The sequence below is a fragment of the Brassica rapa genome, chromosome A07 (assembly GCF_000309985.2).
Source record: "Brassica rapa cultivar Chiifu-401-42 chromosome A07, CAAS_Brap_v3.01, whole genome shotgun sequence".
Taxonomy (NCBI): domain Eukaryota; kingdom Viridiplantae; phylum Streptophyta; class Magnoliopsida; order Brassicales; family Brassicaceae; genus Brassica; species Brassica rapa.
The window spans coordinates 23,097,378-23,116,084 of record NC_024801.2 but is presented as its reverse complement, the minus strand read 5'-3'; the positions used below and the strand labels follow the sequence as shown (position 1 = coordinate 23,116,084).

Sequence of the window (18,707 nt, the reverse complement as noted above, 5' to 3'; positions counted from 1 at the left end):
TTGTCAACACAGTCATTTATTAAAAATATATTATATGTTCAAATAAATGAACAAAAAAATAAAAATGCTTCTACCATCAAATAAAATAATCAAATCTATAACAAAAATCAAAGCTTGAAATTTTAAAAATAAAAATATGAAACAAAACAGAAATATAAAAAAAAAGTTTTTTCACTCTTCCCTATTTAGTGTTCATTAAAGTCATGTTTTTTCAATTGAACACGAAACTCTGTTTGTTTACAGAAAAAAGTTGTGAAAATTTTTCATTAATTATTGTCCATCAAATTTATAATCTTCATATTAATTTAGTGAAGACTAAAATAAAGCAAAAAGATCAAAAAAAGACTTAGAAAATAAGATGTCTGAATTGCGATGCATTGTTATTTAATTATAGTTCAAATATTTTACAAATTAAGGTTCTTTATTACTATAAAATTATGGTAATAGTTATTAACACAAATTTAACTTATGTAACAAATAGATTTTCATGTATTGTTATAAAATAGATACATATTTACGTGTTTCTACTTTTAATCGGTTTTGTTCGGTTTATTCGGTTTAATCGGTTATATACCAAACCATATCCAAATCCTACGGTTTTTATAAAATTATATCCATTCGGTTTATATGGTATATACCAAAACCAAACCATATTGTCTATTTCGGTTCGGTTCGGTTCGGTACGGTTCGGTTTTACCATATTGAACAGCCCTAGTGTTTTCTGTCATACGATTTTATACTCGGTTTCTTCAGTTTGGTTCGGTTCGGGTTATCTGGGTTTTTAATTTTAATAAGTAGGCTATTGGTCTTTTAAGGTTCAAATCGTTTATAAACATTTATGGTAAAGGTTCAAATAAATTATCAAGTTTAGTTAACCTTATAAGTCTAGAGACAAAAAAATTCTGCATACTTTCTGAATTTGTTAGTTTTGTTGAATTTGGTTGACTCATTATAATCCTCAGCGCAATTCAGGTTATAATAAAAAAAAAAAAAAAAAATTCAGGTTATAATAATAAGAACAGGTACCAGTTCGCAACGATGAATTTCAATTTGGTTAAGCTTGGTTTGTTTCAGATTTATTCCCATTGCCCCCACTCCAATAGGAAAAGAGCTCGTGATCAACACGTGAGCATTTTAACAGAGTGCACTACCTGTTGAAGGGTAATTTGGTCATTCTAACGATAAACTACAATCGTCAAAGTCACCAGAGCGAATGAATATATATAGAAAAGATTACATCAAATCTCTTTCTCTTCATGATTTATCCTTTTCTCTGAGAACAAACACAAACTTTCTCAGGAAAAATCAGTATGGCGTCTTCTTCAGGCAATCGAAGCAACAACAGTGGAGCTTCTTCATCTCACCCTCCTCCTCCCATCACTTCATCTCGTCTCTACATCGCCAACAAAGCCAAAGAGATCCTCGCGACACGCGACGCCACAGGAATCACCAGACTCGTCACGAACCTCTGCTACGCCAAAGAATCAGACGAATCATCGAGTCTCCTCTACAACACCTTCAAGAATCATTTCCCGAATCTCTTAGCCGTCAAACTCCTCCACGCATACAGATTCATGACGACGACGGCGGCGTTTCCCTCCTCCTCTCGCTCAGGCCTTCGATCTTACCCCCTCGAACTCCTCACTTCGCTTCTCATCGATCTCGAAGAGTCTAACGTCGCGTTGAAAACAGAGGCGCTGAAGGACATGAAGGAGCATCTTAACGCTTGCCTTGTACTTCAAGAAACCTCTGATCGTGAGTTTAAGCTCCTCTCGAGAATCGTATCTCTCGTCTCCGTTGATTTCTTCATCGAATCCATCCCGTGGGAGGAGCTCTCTTCCTTCATCCTCTCTTTAAATGACAAGAAAATGCTACTGATGTTCGTGGAGTTACCGACTGTTCTCGACGAAGGTTTCTTGAAACCGTTGCTGGAGAATGATCTCGCGTTCAAGATCGTTAAAGCCTTGTTTCATCAAGATGATGAAGAATGGTGTTTAGCGTTGGAAGCTGGTTTTAATCTGATGCTGCAGCTGATAAACTTGGAGAGGAAAGATTTGGTTTGGGACTCGGTTTACGCGATTGTGAGTTCGGTTTGGGAGATGGTTAACGTGCGGAAACGAGATACGGTTGTGCGTAAAGGGCTGTTGAGGTTAGTGAGGAAAGTGCGTGGTGAAGCTATGAGGTTTCGTGGGCGTGAGTATGAGTTCGTGTCGCGTTTGGCTTTGATGATTAAGAGGATCGATGGACTTGGAGATGATACGAAGGTTGCTGCGAAGATGATTCATGATGTTCTTGATAGGTATTATATGGGAGGTACAGGATTGGATTCGGGTTTCGTCCAGGGCCTAATTGGTATGCACTCTGCTTAAACCGATTCTGGGACTTTCGGTTTGTAATTGGTTACTGAGAAGTCTATAAAGTTGGGTTCTTTCTTTGAGTTTGTGGATACGTTTTGAGTCGGTCCATTAATGAAATTAGAGCTGGGAATGTATACCAGCGTTTTGTCAAGATCTTGTTTCCAGAAAATTGAAATTTAGAACTTTAGGAAATTTGATATATTTCAATGCTTTTCATTAAACCTTGAGGAAGCAAAACAATGAATACTAGGTTAAGATTATATATAAAAATTATTTTATGTATTAAATATCTTTACATATTATGAAATAATAAATATATATTGAATAATTAAAAGTCATTAACTATTAAATATATAATTAAATTGGTGTGAACATATAAATCAATTTTATTAATCCAAAAAAATATTTTTTTTATTTGATAGGATATGTAATTAAATTTAGATGATACTAACATACATAGTATATTTTTAATATTAATGTCTATTAAATGATGATTTCTATTCAGATAGTTTTTTTGATCATTTGTATCTTTTATTGAAAAAATTTTAAATTACTCATAACAAAATTTTCATTGTGGGATTAATAGTTTTACTAATTTATATTCTTAAAAAATAAGTTGTTAATATTCGTTCAAAACTTTTATCAAAAAAATTGTTCAAAGTAAATATTGAAACTAAAATATTTATGTATTTTATATGGTTTATAGTTTAATTTAAAACTATATATATTAATATTAATAATTAATTAAATTAGACTTTTTACTTATATAATTTTGTAATCATTTATATTTTGTCATAACAAAATTTTTAAACCATGGATCACAAAATTTGAATGTGAAGCTTTTAACAGTTTTAGTAATTTATAGTCATTTTTTTAAATTCAAAATATAACATATACAGAAAAATCTAAATTTTTATTATATGGTTATTGTGGTTGTTTAATTTATTTAATAGTTTTAAATTAAACAAATATGATATAAGATACACAAATTTTTTTTATCAAATCTTTATTATTCAAAATCATTAATCATCATATATATGTTAGCCACATTAGACAATTCCGTTTTGACCAAAAAAAAGAAGACAATTCCAGAAATTTTATTTAATGAAATAATAAAGTATATTAATAATGAATTTATTGTTAGTTTAATAAAAATTTATTATATAATTAGATGGACCATCATATTTCTTTAAAAATTCTAAGAATCATCATAGTGATGACACATGACTACAAAAAGAAGTTGTAATGCTTCTCAAATAATATATAAGAGATTATTAACAAGAAATTTTAATACTTGTGGCAAGTATTCCTTCTTTTTTTTACCAATTTCCATCTTTAGAGATCATTTTTGTAACATCCTTGTGAGCTTGACGAATACAAAAAGGCCCCCAAGAACATTTCATTCAATAGATACGGACACTCTAGTTAAGTAGTAAAAAGCAAATTACGACAAATGGGCCTTTTAGAATCAGACGGAGAGGGCGAGATTGTAGAACAGATCTAGCCCTAAACCCCACAAAGGCGACCGTTTGAACAAATAGCTTCCAATCGTAAGCGTCTCAAATTTTCTCGATGGACCCTATCGGAATCTCACGCACGCTCAAAGATCTCGGCAGTAAAAAGTCTGGTAAGATATATCCCTTACTCGAAATTGTTTGTAGTTTTAATTAGATTTCATCTGATCGATCTGTCACATTCGAATTCGTATATAAAGGTTGTTTAGATACTGATCGCATCTGATCAGTCATGCGGTATTAAAATGAATAGAGTCTAATTCGTTGTATATTTTCGCTGTCTGATTTTTCGTAAATTATCATTTTTGTGTAACGTGGCAGTGACATCCGTATGTGTCATGTTGGACACTGATGATATCCCAATCCCTGAACCGAATGAGATCCAAGAGAAAGTTAGAATCCATTTAAGGCAGGAAGGTTATCATGGGATGGTGTCAACCAAGGCTTTCTATAGTGATAAGAATCAGTTCTCTGATAAACAGGCTGAAGAATATTGCAACTATGGAATGAAGCCCATTTTACTTAGAGGTGAATTCAATTCATAACCTCTATTCTGTCCTTTTATTTTTTTATTGTTACTTAATATGTACGTCTCTGTTGATATGCTATGCCAGGGGATAGAGGTTCCAGAATCCGCATGATGCTAGTAGACATGGTTTTCTGGGTGGAGGCCCGTAGTAACGAACCAGTCTATGTCCTGGTAATCTCTAAAGACGAAAACTTAGAAAAAGACGCCATGTTCTCCACTGTTCGTCAACTTTTGGGAGAACACAGAGATTTCCATCTTACCGTTGCACAGCCTGATACCATCCTAGGCTTTCCATCTTAGCTGTTCAGAGTTCTCTCAACTTCGGTGTTTTGCTTTTATGAGCCCTCTGTAGTAATATGTTTTTTTTTTTTTTGGTAAAAATGTTAAAATATCATTACCAATTTTAATTTTTGACAGAATTACAGAGTAAACGAAAAACAGAAAATAAAAAACAACTACACTAACTAAACAACAACTCAAACTGAACAAGAAGGGGAAGATACAACCAGCTAAAAACCCACAAGGAACCATCACAGTCGGTACTAGTCGCTTGCCGCAAAAGGATGAACCGCAGTGAAATACGAAATTCTGAGCCCGGTAGAAATTGGCGTACCCAATGAACAGATTTTTATGATAGGTACACCTAAAAACAGCTTGCTAAAGACCTTCTAATTTGATTCCAACACGCAAAGACTGCTAGACCAGAGACCAAACACACCCACAAGCCAGCCAAGCTTTATTTCAAACAACAAACACAGGCTGCAAAGCAAACCTGAAACGACAAAATCTATACAAAAGAGGGTCGAGTGACAGCTACCATGTCCAGTAATATTTAGACAACACCGTTCATTTTAAGATGCTTTCCCGACTGTTTAAAACATAATCCATAACTATGTTTTATAATAAGCGCCTGCTACATTTCTTCTTCACTTTTCTTCTATTTTTTCATGTAATTTCTCTTATTTTATTGCTTTGGTTGTTAACCCTTTTGAAATAACACACACACACACAGTCTCCGTGCGAAACTGTTATAGCTATTTCCAACTGCTTCAAGAATCATCTCGACACCCGCTCCGTCTCTCTCTTTTTTCTCCCTTCACTCAACAACCGCTATAACCATTTTTGTAACATCCTTGTGGGCTTTATTTTCATTTAACGAATATAAAAAGGCCGTAAAAAACATATCCTTCAATTGACACGGACACGACACACAGTCTCAGTGCGGAACTGTTGTAAGTTGTAACTATTTCCAAAGGCTTCTAGAATCATCTCAACAACCGCTCTGCTTCTCTCTTCTTTTTTCTTTCATCACTCAAGACCTCCCAAAACTCAAAAATCAACAGACAAAAACATAAAAACAATGTTCGGCGTGGTCTTCCCGAATAGAAGTTTCCCAATGGACATCTCAACCTTCGTCCAAATCGACACTTTCCACTGGGTTCTCGACATGAACCACTTCGTTGGTAAGTCTTCACCTCCTCGTCTCCTCATCTTCCCAATAAAACCTAAATTAATCAAATCCAAAAAAAATCAATTTCCCCTCTCAGGCGAAGCATACGACCAAATCGGAGAGATGTGCATCTTCCTACTCAACAACTTCACTCTCCCACCGGACAAAGCACTAGCCGTCTACGTCCAATCCCCAGGATCCGCCTTCGCCTTCTGCGGCGCCGTAACCGTATCTCGACCCTCGGCGGTTTTGTCCCTTCAGTGGCCGGAGCCTGGAAGCGCGGCGCAGATGCAGCTCACGGCGGGGGATTCGGGTCCTTTGTCGGCGAAAATCGGTATCTCGGTGGAGGACGCGGCGTCGCTTCCGTCGTTGGATGTGGCGGCGGAGAGGAAAATCGAGCGGTTGGCGATGAGAGTTGGGGAGAATCTGTTTAATTTCATGCAGTCGTTTTGCGGCGTGGATGGGAGCAAGTTGGTTGTTCCGATGGATATATTGGATCGGTGGTTTAAGAAGTTTCAGGAGAGAGCTAAACGTGATCCTGGTTTTCTCAAAAGCTTTGCTTTGTAGAATGGTTTGGTTTTGTTTTTTGCGTCTTTTGATCTTGTCTTAACCTCAAAGCTTAGTTTTTTCGCTACTTGATTATGGGTTCTGTATAAGAAACTGTAGTTCGATTCAGTTTGCCAATGAGTAAAATATTTGCTAGCTTGTGAGTTACAGATCCATGAAATTGATGCTGTTTCAGATCTGGTTCTGTTCATGAGCAATGGAAAGTCTTACTTTAATCATTACTGGGATTCCCCACTTCGCTATCTTGACGGTTTTACTTATTTGATCTTGAGTTCTATACAGTGAATTGAAGAAGACTAGAAGAGTTTGTAGCCAATGAGAAACTGTGAGGGAATTAGTGTTCTTGGTTTGCATATAAATCACAGTTTCAGTAAGCGGATGCTGATTCAGATACCATCATGTTTCATAACGTAATATGCAAATTAAAATGTTATCTTTTAGTTTGATAAAGTAGATGAAAGTTGAAGAACAAAACAAATGTTTGCTTGCTTGCTTGCTTCCGTGTAATAATGCTTGGTTGAAGCTGCTGATGTCATGGAAGCCTATTCCTTCTTCTTCTTTTTCGGACACAGTTTTTGCCATGAAACCAACATGACTTTTTATGATTCGAACCAGAATTGTGGCAAAACACTTGTGAGTTTATCGCAAAGGTTCGTTGGTAGCTTGTAGCACGTCATGGCATAGATTGCCATTGTCGATCCAATGGAATTAGTGAGTACTCCCTTACCCCTTCGCGACAAAGCTTTCAGGAACCATCCATTGACCCTCTGCCCTGTCCCGAACAAAGTTAAGGAGTTTTTTTTTATTTATTTGAACCATCCATTGACCCTCTGCTTTCATGCATTATCCTCCTTTTTTATCAATGCCCAATGTACTTTTGATTCTGAGCTTCATTGACTTCTGCACTTTGGATCCAAAGACTTATCGTATGCAAATAACATAAGATGGTCATCGTTTTCAAGTCTGATGCATGGCTATTTTAAGGTTTTTCAAGTTGTTCAGGCATAAAAACCGGAGTTTCTGTCACATCCAAATTCTATTGCTCTATTTTTCAAACTCATTAAATTCTTATTCTTTCCCTTTTTGTACTAACAAGTAACACATTTTAAAAATCAAATTAATATTTCAAAAAGAAAATTGAAAGAAAACCTAATTTGGAAAAAGGAAGATTTTAATATTCGGGACACTTGTGACCGGTTCGACCATATGAATCTAACCGAGAAGACAACAAAAAAAATTGTGAGATTTCGGCTAGGCCAGCATACTTTTCTTTTTTTTCTTTGCGTAAAAAGGAAAGATTTTAGAAAAAGACATATATCAAAAGAGAAGAGGAATTTAAAAAAAAAAAAACCCTAAATCCACCGAAACCAGGAACCCCCAAGCCGTTTAAAAGCCTATCGCCTCATTACAACGAACTACGCTTCTTCATCTTCCTCGGCTGTAACTCTTCCTTGTCTCGGTATGTTATCTTATTCAAAGGTTTCTGCTTTCGCTTCTAGATCTTTAAAAAAAATCTCTTCTTTCAAAGCTGTTGTTGATCTCTGTTGTGTTTTTCCTTTAAGTTGCCCATGCTTATGTTTTTTTTGCTTCTCGAATTGAGACTTAGCTTTGTACGATTAGGTAATTGTTGATCTCTGTTGATGCTTATGTATATGTCCGACAGGTTTTACAGTTGGATTCAGATCTCAGCTTGTATTTTTTACTCGATAACTAGCAGCAATTATGGATGATTGGGGTAAGATTATGCTTTCTTTTATTCTTTATTGTGTGTTTCTGATTATAACTATCTCTAATCACATTACAAACATTGATTCACTTGCATCTTATTGGAGTTTTGATTGCTTATAGTTTTTATTTTAATGATTTCAGAGGATGAGCAACTTGCACCAATTCCAGCTAAAGTTGAGCTTAAAAGCAACTGGGACGACGAGGATGTAGATGAGAATGATATTAAGGACTCTTGGGATGACGATGATGATGTTGACGAACCTGCTCCTGTTAAGCCTGCTACGGAGAAGACTCCTCCTAAGAAAGCAGCATCCAAAGCTGTTGAAAAGAAGGGTAAAGCAGCCGATGTTCCAAAACAAGCACCAAAGGAAGAGCCTTTAGATCCCATCTCTGAGAAACTTCGCATGCAGAGGTATATAAACCTTCTACTTTTTCAGTTTTTTGTCTTTGTTGAGACAGAGATTTTATAAATAGACCAAAGGCTGTGTGTTCTTATACATTATGTTCTTTCTCTCACAGGCTTGTTGAAGAAGCTGACTATAAGGCAACTGCTGAGCTATTTGGAACGAAGGATGAAGAGAAAAAACTTGATGTGTTCATCCCCAAGTCTGAAAGCGATTTTTTGGAATATGCTGAAATGATTTCTCATAAGCTTAAACCATATGAGGTATGTTTGCATAGCCTTTCTTCTCCTTTGCTTAATAGGAAACGCTTGTTGAGCTTATATTTTGGTTTCTGTTTGCAGAAAAGTTATCATTATATTGCGCTACTCAAAGCAGTCATGAGACTTTCCGTGACCAACATGAAGGCAGCAGATGTTAAAGATGTTGCTTCCTCCGTTACAGCTATAGCAAATGAAAAACTCAAGGCAGAGAAAGAAGCTGCTGCTGGCAGAAAGAAGACTGGTATGTCCATTGACACTCGCCTTTTAATTTTTGGGTTATATATTTGTAGATTTCGTTATTCTGAAGTTGAGTGTGAATCCTTTTTTTTTTGTGATGATCAGGTGGGAAAAAGAAACAACTGATTGTAGATAAGGCCAATGACGATCTAGTGGCTGGTCCTTATGATGCCATGGACGATTTCGACTTCATGTAGATTATAAGAGCTTTTTTGAGGGATTGCAATTTGGATTGTCCGGAGTCCATATCATCATTAAAAGTTTATTATTTCTGGAAATATACTTGGAAAAAATATTGATTTATGAGTATTGGTCAGTTTGGTCTGGAGTTATTCTCTCAAATGTCGTGTTTTGATTTTGTTTTTGAACTAATATTTTGAATCAAATTGAAAGTCGTATAAATTTGACATTGTTCTGAAGATGATACGATTAATCTCTTGATGAGTGATTCTGTTATCTTATTTCCCAAGCATGTTTCATTCCATGGTTGCTATGATTCTCTGAAAAGAGCAGTGTTCTTTTTACAATATTCAGGTTTCAAATTGTTTTGCAGCATGCAAAAGATCGGTTTGATTTTTACATGTATATCATCTGATTAAAGAGTTTTTAACATTGCAATTGGTTGGTGGGCATTACATTAGGGTATACTATTTTATGAACGTTTATTTTTTGTTTAAGCTAATCTTCCCACAAAACGAAGAAACTGCTAATTTTTTATTGGGTCCCTCCATTAGAGGTAGTGTTTTCTTTTTCGACTCTTCAAAGCTCTACGCATGTCGCTGTCTTTGCTCCTGGTTTTCTCTCTATCACCACTCTCTTATATCTCGCCGAAGACTATATCTTTGATGGTCTTGATGCGCTCGGAGACCTTGGATGGTACGCAATCCGAGCAGCCCTTGTAGCCAACAACTTTGAGCTTCCCAAAACAGTCACGGCCTCTCTAGGCACTGTCCTGAACTAGTCAGGAGTGATTCTCTCGTGTGGAGCGTTTCTGAGCCTGGGAAGACGGACGAACTGCAACCATATACGGCTCTTTCTTGGCAAACCTAACAATTGAGATATCAGCCATTGGAACAAAAGGCTTAGTTCGTGTTGACGACTTTGTTATACCGTTCCAAGAGACCGAAGCATCGTTCACCACGTGCACTAAAGCTTGGTTCAATAAGCCCGTGACCGCGTGGGTTAATCCTCCGAGTGAACAAACGGTTAAGACAGAGCTCCCGCAAGAGGCGTGAATGGTGAAAGAATTTGTCAGGCTGGTTGGAGAAATGAAGGACAAATGTGCAAAGCCTGTTGGGTTTTGGCCAAGCATTAGCCGGAAGACACAGCTGGTGGTTGATGCTGTTAAAGAGTCTATTGATGAAAACTATCAACAGATTAGTCGCTTTAATCGTTGAAGAAAAGGGCCTCAAAGTAGACATTATATTTTCCTGTTTCCGAAAACTTTGTTGCATTTCCGTTTTTTGGGGCTAAAATGACTAATTGTTAGACCATCTTTATCCCGGGTTATTAGGGAGTTTCTTAAATCGGAGGTCCCACAAAAACCATAACAACTGATGACAAAAGTAACTAAATAAGGACTGATTTTAGTTAAGTTTTTGTACTGTTTGCGGGTTCCACCGATACGTGGTGGCGCACGATTAGTTTACTTTTTTAAAAAAATTTAGTCAAAAAAAAAAATAAAAAATTAAAACTAAGAAACTGTGAAACGGTTTAGCTTCAAAGATGCTCTTATGTCTCCAAGGTTTTGTTTTATGAATATGACCAGAAACTTTTGCAGCTAATGTGATCAATTTTTCTCTGACTCAGACGTTTGAAATTAGTTTGGCATATCAGAATTTAAATTTGTGATAAATATTAATATTCAACTATTATAAATAATATTTATACATGGTTTATTTTATTTAATTTTTGATTCCATATTTCTCACAGACTATACAATACATAGAACAATAGATTACATCGTCGGATCTCTTGTAGACGGTCTTGTCTTCGCAACGTTTATGACATCGTTTGCATGTGTACCGTGTGGGCAGATCATTGCAAAGAATATCGTATTTTCCTTCATTAAGTATAACCGATTTACAAGGTAACAAATACATGTTGTTCCCGTGTAAGCATTCGATATGGAGTTGGATGTCACAATCACTGCACGTATATATTCCATTCTTGGGTAGTATTTCTTTTTCACAGACATCACACCAGTGTTGACCATTCGAGTCTTCTTCATATGAAAATATGAGAGGATGTTCATCATGCTGGTACTTGAACTTCATTGGTAGAATTGCACAGCGAAAACAAAACACAAAATCACATTCTCCACATTCTAAACGGATCTTTTCAGTTTTCTTACAAATCGAACAAATTCTTTCAGATCCAGGTTGAGATGGTAGGAACAAAAGATGTGGATGACATTGATGATTAAGTGGTACAGATACAGCTGCACAATTCACGTCTAATGTGAAAAGACAATTGGCCATTTGACACACATACCTGAAATTATTGCATACACGAAAGCAAGCTGAACACCCAAACGTAGTTTGTAGATTTTCCTCTTGTAAGAAGAGAGGGTGAGGATGCAACACATGTTGTTTTTTAACTGGAAGATACGCACATACTTTGTGGAGAACAAAATCACATTCCAAGCAATTATAAATGTCACCTTCATAAATCCGAAATGCGCATGCTTGACAGTGTTTGTTAATCTTATTTGTTTTCTCAACTTCTTTGAGGAGTCTCATATGATGTTTATGACTGAAATGTTTTATAATTCCATCACTTATCTCTTCAAACGGCATAATGCTTTCAAATATTTCTTCTGGTTCTCCTTCAAGTTCTTTTCCATCCCATACATCTTTATGTATAGCACACTGGGAATGAGCAACATAATAACAACCTTTCACGCAAGAATATCCTCCATAATTTTGGTTTATTTTTTTCCGACAAATTCCGCAAAACCATTCTCCAGAAAGAAACGAAGAAGTGAAAGAGAGGCGATGTTCATGACGAGAAATTTTTATGACGTATGGTGAATATATACACTTTTTATGGACTACATAATCACATTGATGACATACATAAATAAAGTACCTTCGATCATGCAAAGCACAAACATCGCAAGTCATGGAGGCTTCTCGAGGAATGTAGTAGAGTGTATGTTCATGCCTTTTCTTGTGGTCTATTGTAAGGAGTAGCGGTTTTCTCGCACAATCCCGACAAATGCTAAAATTACATATAAAACAATAGTAAAAGTGAGTTTTATAAGTGTAACAACAATAGCATACTTTGTTTGGTACCACTGTTGCAAATACGAGAACTTGGAGCGGATGTTTAGGATGATAAGGATTGTTGGTCATCGGTTTGATACACTCTTTATGAAAACCAACAGTGTTGTTTTTAGAAATCCTCTTATCGAACTCTTCGCATAAATAATAGCCTGTGGTGCTATCTAACTGACGCTCGCAAAAGTTGCATGGAAATTCTTTATCTTTGTTTTCTTCGTTGCGGCACCATACAAGCGGATGGGTATTATCTGAAGGCGGGGACTCCTTATCGTTTTCTAGACCGGGAAAACCGAACAATACAATTGGTGAATCTTTGAATCGTGCTGAACGAAACTCTTCTTTGTTTCTGTATCGTGGACGAGTACAAACGATAACAGTTGGAGAATGCTGAATTAAGTCCATGGTTGGAACCAGTTTGATACGGGGAATGGTGGTTATGAAGTTACAATGGATCAATTGTTTAAGAAAGTAGAATATAATGTACATTGGATAAAGTAATATATTTATAGGTGTCGGAATGTTTTATTGCAATGATTCTTAAATTGTTGTAATACATGTTTAGATTTCACACGTAAAGTACTAATGCCATGATTCTATTCGTTCCTCCATTTAACATTTTTAATAACCTTTCTTCCGAAAGAAGAGCCCGAAAGAAAGGTTAGACAGACGAACGAACACATATTCTATATCTTTTTCTTCCACATACATTGCGAAAGCAACCGACTGTGCATTCTTACGATTACTAATTAAAAAAAGAGAAAAAGGAAATTGCATTGTATATCAAAGAAATAATCATAATTAACTAACCAATCCAAATAAAAAGTTTATATAATATAATAGGTTTATGTTTATTTCACATTATAAATTTTTTTACCATATTTCTGAGATTATATCGAATACCACTTTGCTGATAATCTTATAACATAAAGTAGAAGGTTATTCTCTTTTCCTCTTGCCACCTCATCAAATAGTGCAAGGAGGAAGCTACACCTGTCCCATAAATTAAAACACACCGTTTCATTAACTTGGCGATGGATTGATACGGGCTTATATATGCGTTTTAGCTTTTAAGCCTTTTGTGTGGATAAAAAGACTAGCCGGCCAGCCCAGTAGAATTCGACGCAATGCCGTCAACCCTATCTCTTCTCTTCCTCCTCCATGGCTGCTTCAGCTTCATCCCTCGCTCTCTCCACCTTCTCCATCTCCAAACCTGCCTCCACTTCCATCCTACCTCTTCCCTCTCCTTCGAACTCAACTCCCAATCCATTTCCCTCTCCATCTTCGCTTCATCTGCCGCGTCTCGCTTCGTCCGCAACGTCGCGGTTACAGACGACTTCAACGTAGAAGAAGAAGGGAACATTTTCTCCGATGAGGCTCCGCCGCCTCCGCAGCAGGAGCAATCCTTCTCTGCTGACCTTAAACTCTTCGTCGGCAACCTTCCCTTTAAGTCAATAGTGCTCAGCTCGCTCAGCTCTTCGAAAGCGCCGGAAACGTTGAGATGGTTGAGGTATGAAAGAATCATTCTTTATGCTTTTTGAAGTGGTTTGTGTTATTGTCATAATGGGGATTCCGACAAGAGACAAAGATTGATTCTTTTTATTTTTGTTAAGTTGAGATTAGTTCAGTTGTCTCTGTAGTTAATGTTATGTTGCAATGGGATTCCGCAGGAGACAAAGATATGTTCTTTTTTGTTGTTGTTGAGTTGAGATTAGTTCATTTGTCTTTGTTAGGTGATCTATGACAAAGTGACATGACGAAGCAGGGGTTTCGGGTTCGTGGCTATCTCTTCTGTGTCTGAAGTTAAGGCAGCTGCTCAGCAATTCAATGGCTATGTAAGAAGATATCTCTCTCTTAATCTGTTCTATGCTGATAAGGGTTTTGTTAGATGAGTGAAAAACTTTAAACTTTATGGGTGGTTTTAATAAAAGTCGAAGCCTTTCTCTTCTCTTCCTCATCTTAGTAGCTCTTAAATGGTTTAGTGATTTAAGCCGATGTCTTTGGCAAATACTAATACTCAGTTACCAGGTTAGGAACGTGTTAATCTGTATTTTTTTTCTAACGTCTTATTGTATCGAAAGGTTTCGACTTTTACCAAAACCACCCATAAAGTTTAAAGCTTTTCACTCATAAAGTTTAGATCTTATTGTATCGATGTATAATCAAACTAAACCTAACCTTTGTAGACATCATAGGGGCTGTACGAGACATCAACATTACTTTTAATGATCAGACTTGGACAGCTCAACACATTATGATTAACAGGTGCGATGATTGATTCATAATAGGTATGTGTTTACATAATTTATATTCGAAGTCTAATATGGAACTACACTTAGTTGCAGTTCTACAACTGTTTCTCTAAGTGTTTTTGATGCACAAGCGGACCAGCTAAAACAAAATATCTTGGCCATCGGTGTGGCAAAGGTGATCGTCGCAACCAGCATTAACCCCAAGTTTGTTGGAGGTAACATTCGGTGTGGCAAAGGTGATCGTCGCAACCAACATCAACCCCAAGTTTATAGGGGGCAAGCATTTTTTTATTTATTTCCACTCCAAATCATATGCTTATGTACATTAACAAATATAAATAAATTTAATTTTTTCTTTAGGTCGACTATACCTGGATGCTACTTCTGGGATCCATTTTTACTTTGACCATGAGGTGGCCGCAAGCCAGAGACTATTTCAAGAGTACTCATCTTATTACTCACATGTCTAAAAATAATCTACACATGTCTTTGTTCATATCTGATTATATACAATATGCAGGTTGTATTCAAAACCCGAGAAGGACACTACCAGTGCGAAGCAGTACCATGGTGTAAAGAAGCTCGAAAAGGTTTCACTAGGAGAGTTGAACAACTATGTTCTGGAGTCACCCCCACAAGTAAGGTTCTGATAATTTTCTGCCTCAGCCTCATGCTTCTGTGGACTAAGACCAAAATTCTTTAATAACTGCAGGCCCTTGAGTTTCTATGCAAAGCCAAGATCGCATCACTGGAAACTACAAACGGATGGTGATACATCTCCTGTGCTAAATGCTCCAAGAAGCTCCAGCGAGGGAACTCTTCATTCACATGCCCTACATGTTTTAATGCCAGTGTTGTTGGAGTTGTCAGGTTCGGTTCACATATCTATATTAAACTTGCTCATTAAAAACAGCCTTTTGTTATTTGTGCCAACTATTTGGAAAAAAAAAACACAATCGCAAGGTATCGTGTTGAGCTGCTGGTGTAGGCGGGTGATGATAAATCTCTCTTTGTAGCATTCGACTCAGCTATGACTAAGCTGACAGGAATCAGGGCTGCAGAAGTTGTGATGGAGGTGATTGAAGCTTCAAGTTATGTACAAGCTCCATCAATTTGACATATCTTGATTAAAACAAAACACAAAATTGTAGATTGGATTAGTGAAAGTTTTATCTTCACTTACCATTGTTCCTTAGATTTCTTATACTAACTTTTTGTTTTTCATATAAAAGAAAGCTGAGATCTCGCATTTTATGAATTTGAAAGAACTCAAAATGCCTTGACTCTCAATCGAAAACGGAAAAAGAAAAGAGAACATCTAAAAATGCATTTAAGGTTCATTGTGCAGGCGTTGTTGGAGAGGAATATTAACAGTGGGACTGCATTTTCATCAAACTATTGTCCACCACCTGCTGAGTTTTAACCCAATCGAGCTTTAGTGACAGCAGTAGCTATCTACTGCAGTCTTAGGAATCCAGAGCACTTAGATGGTTCCAAAATAATTATTACCTAAACATGTTTTTTAAACAACTAAAAATAAATAAATTTGTGAATATTAATAAAATTTATATTTTCATTTTTTAAAACTATTCTAAGAGAACAAACTTAATAATATTATTTTCATAAAGAGCGTATGTCACATTATTTTAATTTTAAATTTCAATAGCTGACATATGTTGTTTTCAAAATTTTGTTTGCTATTTAAATTATGTTTAAAATGATTTTTAACATATTTTTCTAACAAATAAAAAACTGCTATATAGATAAGTTGTTTAATTTAAAAAGTATGCCATTAATTAGTGTCACTACCACATGAGGACATATTTCTACACCACATTTATATGTAAATATCCTCTTAAAGTGAAATGGTCTAGCAACTCTTTTGTGGACCTTTTGGCTAGAAAATCATGTAAACAAACGTGAAATAACCAAACAAAAATAATAATTCTCACTTACTATCAAATTTAAACCATTTTATATATAGAAAGAAAAACAGTTACATAGCTTAATATAGGATTTAGTAAACATAAAATACAAAAACAATATGAAAAAAAAATTAGAAACATTTTAAAGTATCAATCTAAATTATACTCCCTCCGTTTCATAGTAGATGAAGTTTTAGCTCTTTGCACACAAACCAAGAAATTTATTTTCTCCAAAAATTATTGAAAATACATTTTTAAACTAATTTATTTAATTATAAAAAATAGTAATAATACAATTGGCTACACAATTTTGATAAATTTAAAGTTACCTAGATATGAGAAAACATAATATATTGTAATACAAAAACAATCACCTAAAAATCATATATATTGAAACGAATGGAGTATAAATGATCGTTTGAAAGTATGTTAAACCAAAATAAATTTTGTCTTGGAATATGCACATAAAATTTAACTTTTTTATGGATTCCAAAATAGTTAATCTTTCAAGTAAAAGCGATATAAATTTTATCGTGACATCATATAATCATACAAAACAACTAAATTTATAAAGATTTTTAAAAGTTGTAAAAAAATTATAAAAAGTGTTAAAAATCCATCATCCCAAATTATAAATAAGGAGAGTTCAACTATATGGAAGAAAAAATAATTTATATCTATCTTCATCGTTTTTATTGTTAGATGAATATTTATTGTTTTCATTAAATATAACCTTATTTTAAATATTAAATTATCTACATTTAAGAAGAAAACATTAAAATAATACTGTTCATTTACAAAGAACTAAAAAAATATTTAATAAAAACTGTAAAAACTAAGAAACAAATAGAAAATAAAAAATAAAACTAATATATTTACATAATATTTTTAAAATATAATTGGAGATTCAAAAGACGTGGATTACTTATGCATATAAGGTATCTGCTTTACATCTATGCAATGGGCTTAAACGAATTGAAATTTTTGAAAAAAATTATAATTATATATTTAAGTGTTAGTTTATAATATAAAAAAATAAATTTACACTTTACTGTTTTTAGTGTTTTGGATTCAAAATTATCAAAAATATACAATGAGAGCACCACATACATATCATCTACCCAATATATATGTTCTATGATGTAATCTATTAATAAACCAAACATAATTAATTTTAACATATATAATCTCTTCACAACCTTTAACATTCTCAAAACAATAAACATTATTGTCATTTCTCTTGCAAAAGCTTACATAACATATACACAAAATATATACAATTACATACTTATATATATCACATATAAAGCACATTCCGCGCGTAGCGCGGACCTACCCTAGTATATATTAATTTATCTTTTTGTACATTTGTTATCAAAAAATGGTCTGAAATAGCTTAGATGATAGTCATTTTCATAAATACTTTAAATTTAAGATGAAAAAGACTAAATTGACCTTCTTAAATCATTTCTAAGCGATTATAAATAATATATTTACAAATTCAACTCTACTCCCAAAATATTAAACTCTAAACAATAATCATTAAACCATAAATTCAAATTGTTAAAGTATTTTTGGTTGAGTATACTTTGGAAAAATGGTAGTGAACTTATGGTATTTCAATTAATTTCTTATTTTATAATGATTTTAGAACTTAATTTGGTCACTTTAACATTTGAAGGCTGCTAAAGAACAATAACTAAAATAAAAACTATTCAGGAGATTTGACCTTTGTTATTTGGGAGAATTTCAATTTTACCATAAATTTTATACCGCTTTTCAAATTTATTTTTAAAATTTAATAATTTTCAGAAATCTCTTAAATTTTTGATAAAAAAACTAAACCTCACTTCCTAAATACTAAAACCTAAATAATAATCATTGAACCCTAAACTTAAATGTTAAAATATTTTTGATTGGGTGTATTTTTGAAAAGTGGTAGTAAATTGGGTATTTTAAGCAATTTTTCAATAATAATAATCACTAAACACTGACCCAAATGTTAAGATTTTTTTTTTTTTGTAATTGAGTGTATTTTTGAAAAGTGGTAGTCAATTTGTGTTATTTTAAGTAATTTCTCAACAGTGATTTCTAAAAACTCAAATGATAAGATTTTTTTAGTTGAGTGTATTTTTGAAAATTGATAATTAACTTGTGATTTTTTAAGCAATTTATCTTTCTATTTTATATTTTTATTAAAAAA

At 34.4% G+C, this 18,707-nt stretch overlaps 6 protein-coding genes and 1 pseudogene across 14 annotated transcripts; 6 read left to right on the top strand and 1 right to left on the bottom strand.

Annotated features, from left to right (window-relative positions):
- The first annotated feature begins 516 nt into the window (after positions 1 to 516).
- Positions 517 to 2,819, top strand: LOC103831087. The gene has a single exon (XM_009106940.3). It carries the CDS (start codon positions 1,311 to 1,313, stop codon positions 2,367 to 2,369), a length of 1,059 nt encoding a protein of 352 aa, XP_009105188.2. The 5' UTR covers positions 517 to 1,310; the 3' UTR covers positions 2,370 to 2,819.
- A 664-nt stretch (positions 2,820 to 3,483) lies between these two features.
- On the top strand, positions 3,484 to 5,329 carry LOC103831086. Its single transcript, XM_009106938.3, has 3 exons — positions 3,484 to 3,984; positions 4,193 to 4,399; positions 4,486 to 5,329. The coding sequence occupies exons 1-3, from the start codon at positions 3,930 to 3,932 to the stop codon at positions 4,698 to 4,700; spliced, it is 477 nt and encodes a 158-aa protein (XP_009105186.1). The 5' UTR covers positions 3,484 to 3,929; the 3' UTR covers positions 4,701 to 5,329.
- A 227-nt stretch (positions 5,330 to 5,556) lies between these two features.
- LOC103831085 (protein OPI10 homolog) lies at positions 5,557 to 6,635 on the top strand. Its single transcript, XM_009106937.3, has 2 exons — positions 5,557 to 5,863; positions 5,948 to 6,635. Exons 1-2 carry the CDS (start codon positions 5,761 to 5,763, stop codon positions 6,415 to 6,417), a joined length of 573 nt encoding a protein of 190 aa, XP_009105185.1. The 5' UTR covers positions 5,557 to 5,760; the 3' UTR covers positions 6,418 to 6,635.
- A 1,020-nt stretch (positions 6,636 to 7,655) lies between these two features.
- LOC103831084 (eukaryotic translation initiation factor 3 subunit J) lies at positions 7,656 to 9,475 on the top strand. Its single transcript, XM_018652732.2, has 6 exons — positions 7,656 to 7,876; positions 8,081 to 8,152; positions 8,287 to 8,557; positions 8,665 to 8,812; positions 8,891 to 9,050; positions 9,152 to 9,475. The coding sequence occupies exons 2-6, from the start codon at positions 8,140 to 8,142 to the stop codon at positions 9,241 to 9,243; spliced, it is 684 nt and encodes a 227-aa protein (XP_018508248.1). The 5' UTR covers positions 7,656 to 7,876; positions 8,081 to 8,139; the 3' UTR covers positions 9,244 to 9,475.
- Positions 9,210 to 13,077, bottom strand: LOC103831082. Its single transcript, XM_009106932.3, has 2 exons — positions 11,540 to 13,077; positions 9,210 to 11,316 (listed from the first exon to the last, which is right to left on the bottom strand). The coding sequence occupies exons 1-2, from the start codon at positions 12,814 to 12,816 to the stop codon at positions 11,004 to 11,006; spliced, it is 1,590 nt and encodes a 529-aa protein (XP_009105180.2). The 5' UTR covers positions 12,817 to 13,077; the 3' UTR covers positions 9,210 to 11,003.
- Positions 9,729 to 10,448, top strand: LOC117126860 (annotated as a pseudogene).
- Positions 13,078 to 13,419: 342 nt separating the features above from the next.
- Positions 13,420 to 15,837, top strand: LOC103831081. 9 transcript variants are annotated; one of them, XR_004449199.1, is made up of 8 exons: positions 13,420 to 13,837; positions 14,061 to 14,162; positions 14,514 to 14,592; positions 14,667 to 14,815; positions 14,940 to 15,021; positions 15,100 to 15,217; positions 15,292 to 15,449; positions 15,596 to 15,837. XR_004449199.1 is itself a non-coding variant. In XM_033274937.1 (8 exons), the coding sequence occupies exons 3-8, from the start codon at positions 14,582 to 14,584 to the stop codon at positions 15,694 to 15,696; spliced, it is 624 nt and encodes a 207-aa protein (XP_033130828.1). In that variant the 5' UTR covers positions 13,420 to 13,837; positions 14,061 to 14,162; positions 14,514 to 14,581; the 3' UTR covers positions 15,697 to 15,837. The 9 variants fall into 9 exon arrangements, 7 of the variants coding, with proteins under 7 accessions (XP_033130828.1, XP_033130829.1, XP_033130826.1 ...); XR_004449198.1 differs by having other exon boundaries at positions 15,543 to 15,837; XM_033274937.1 differs by having other exon boundaries at positions 15,100 to 15,222.
- Positions 15,838 to 18,707: the final 2,870 nt, after the last annotated feature.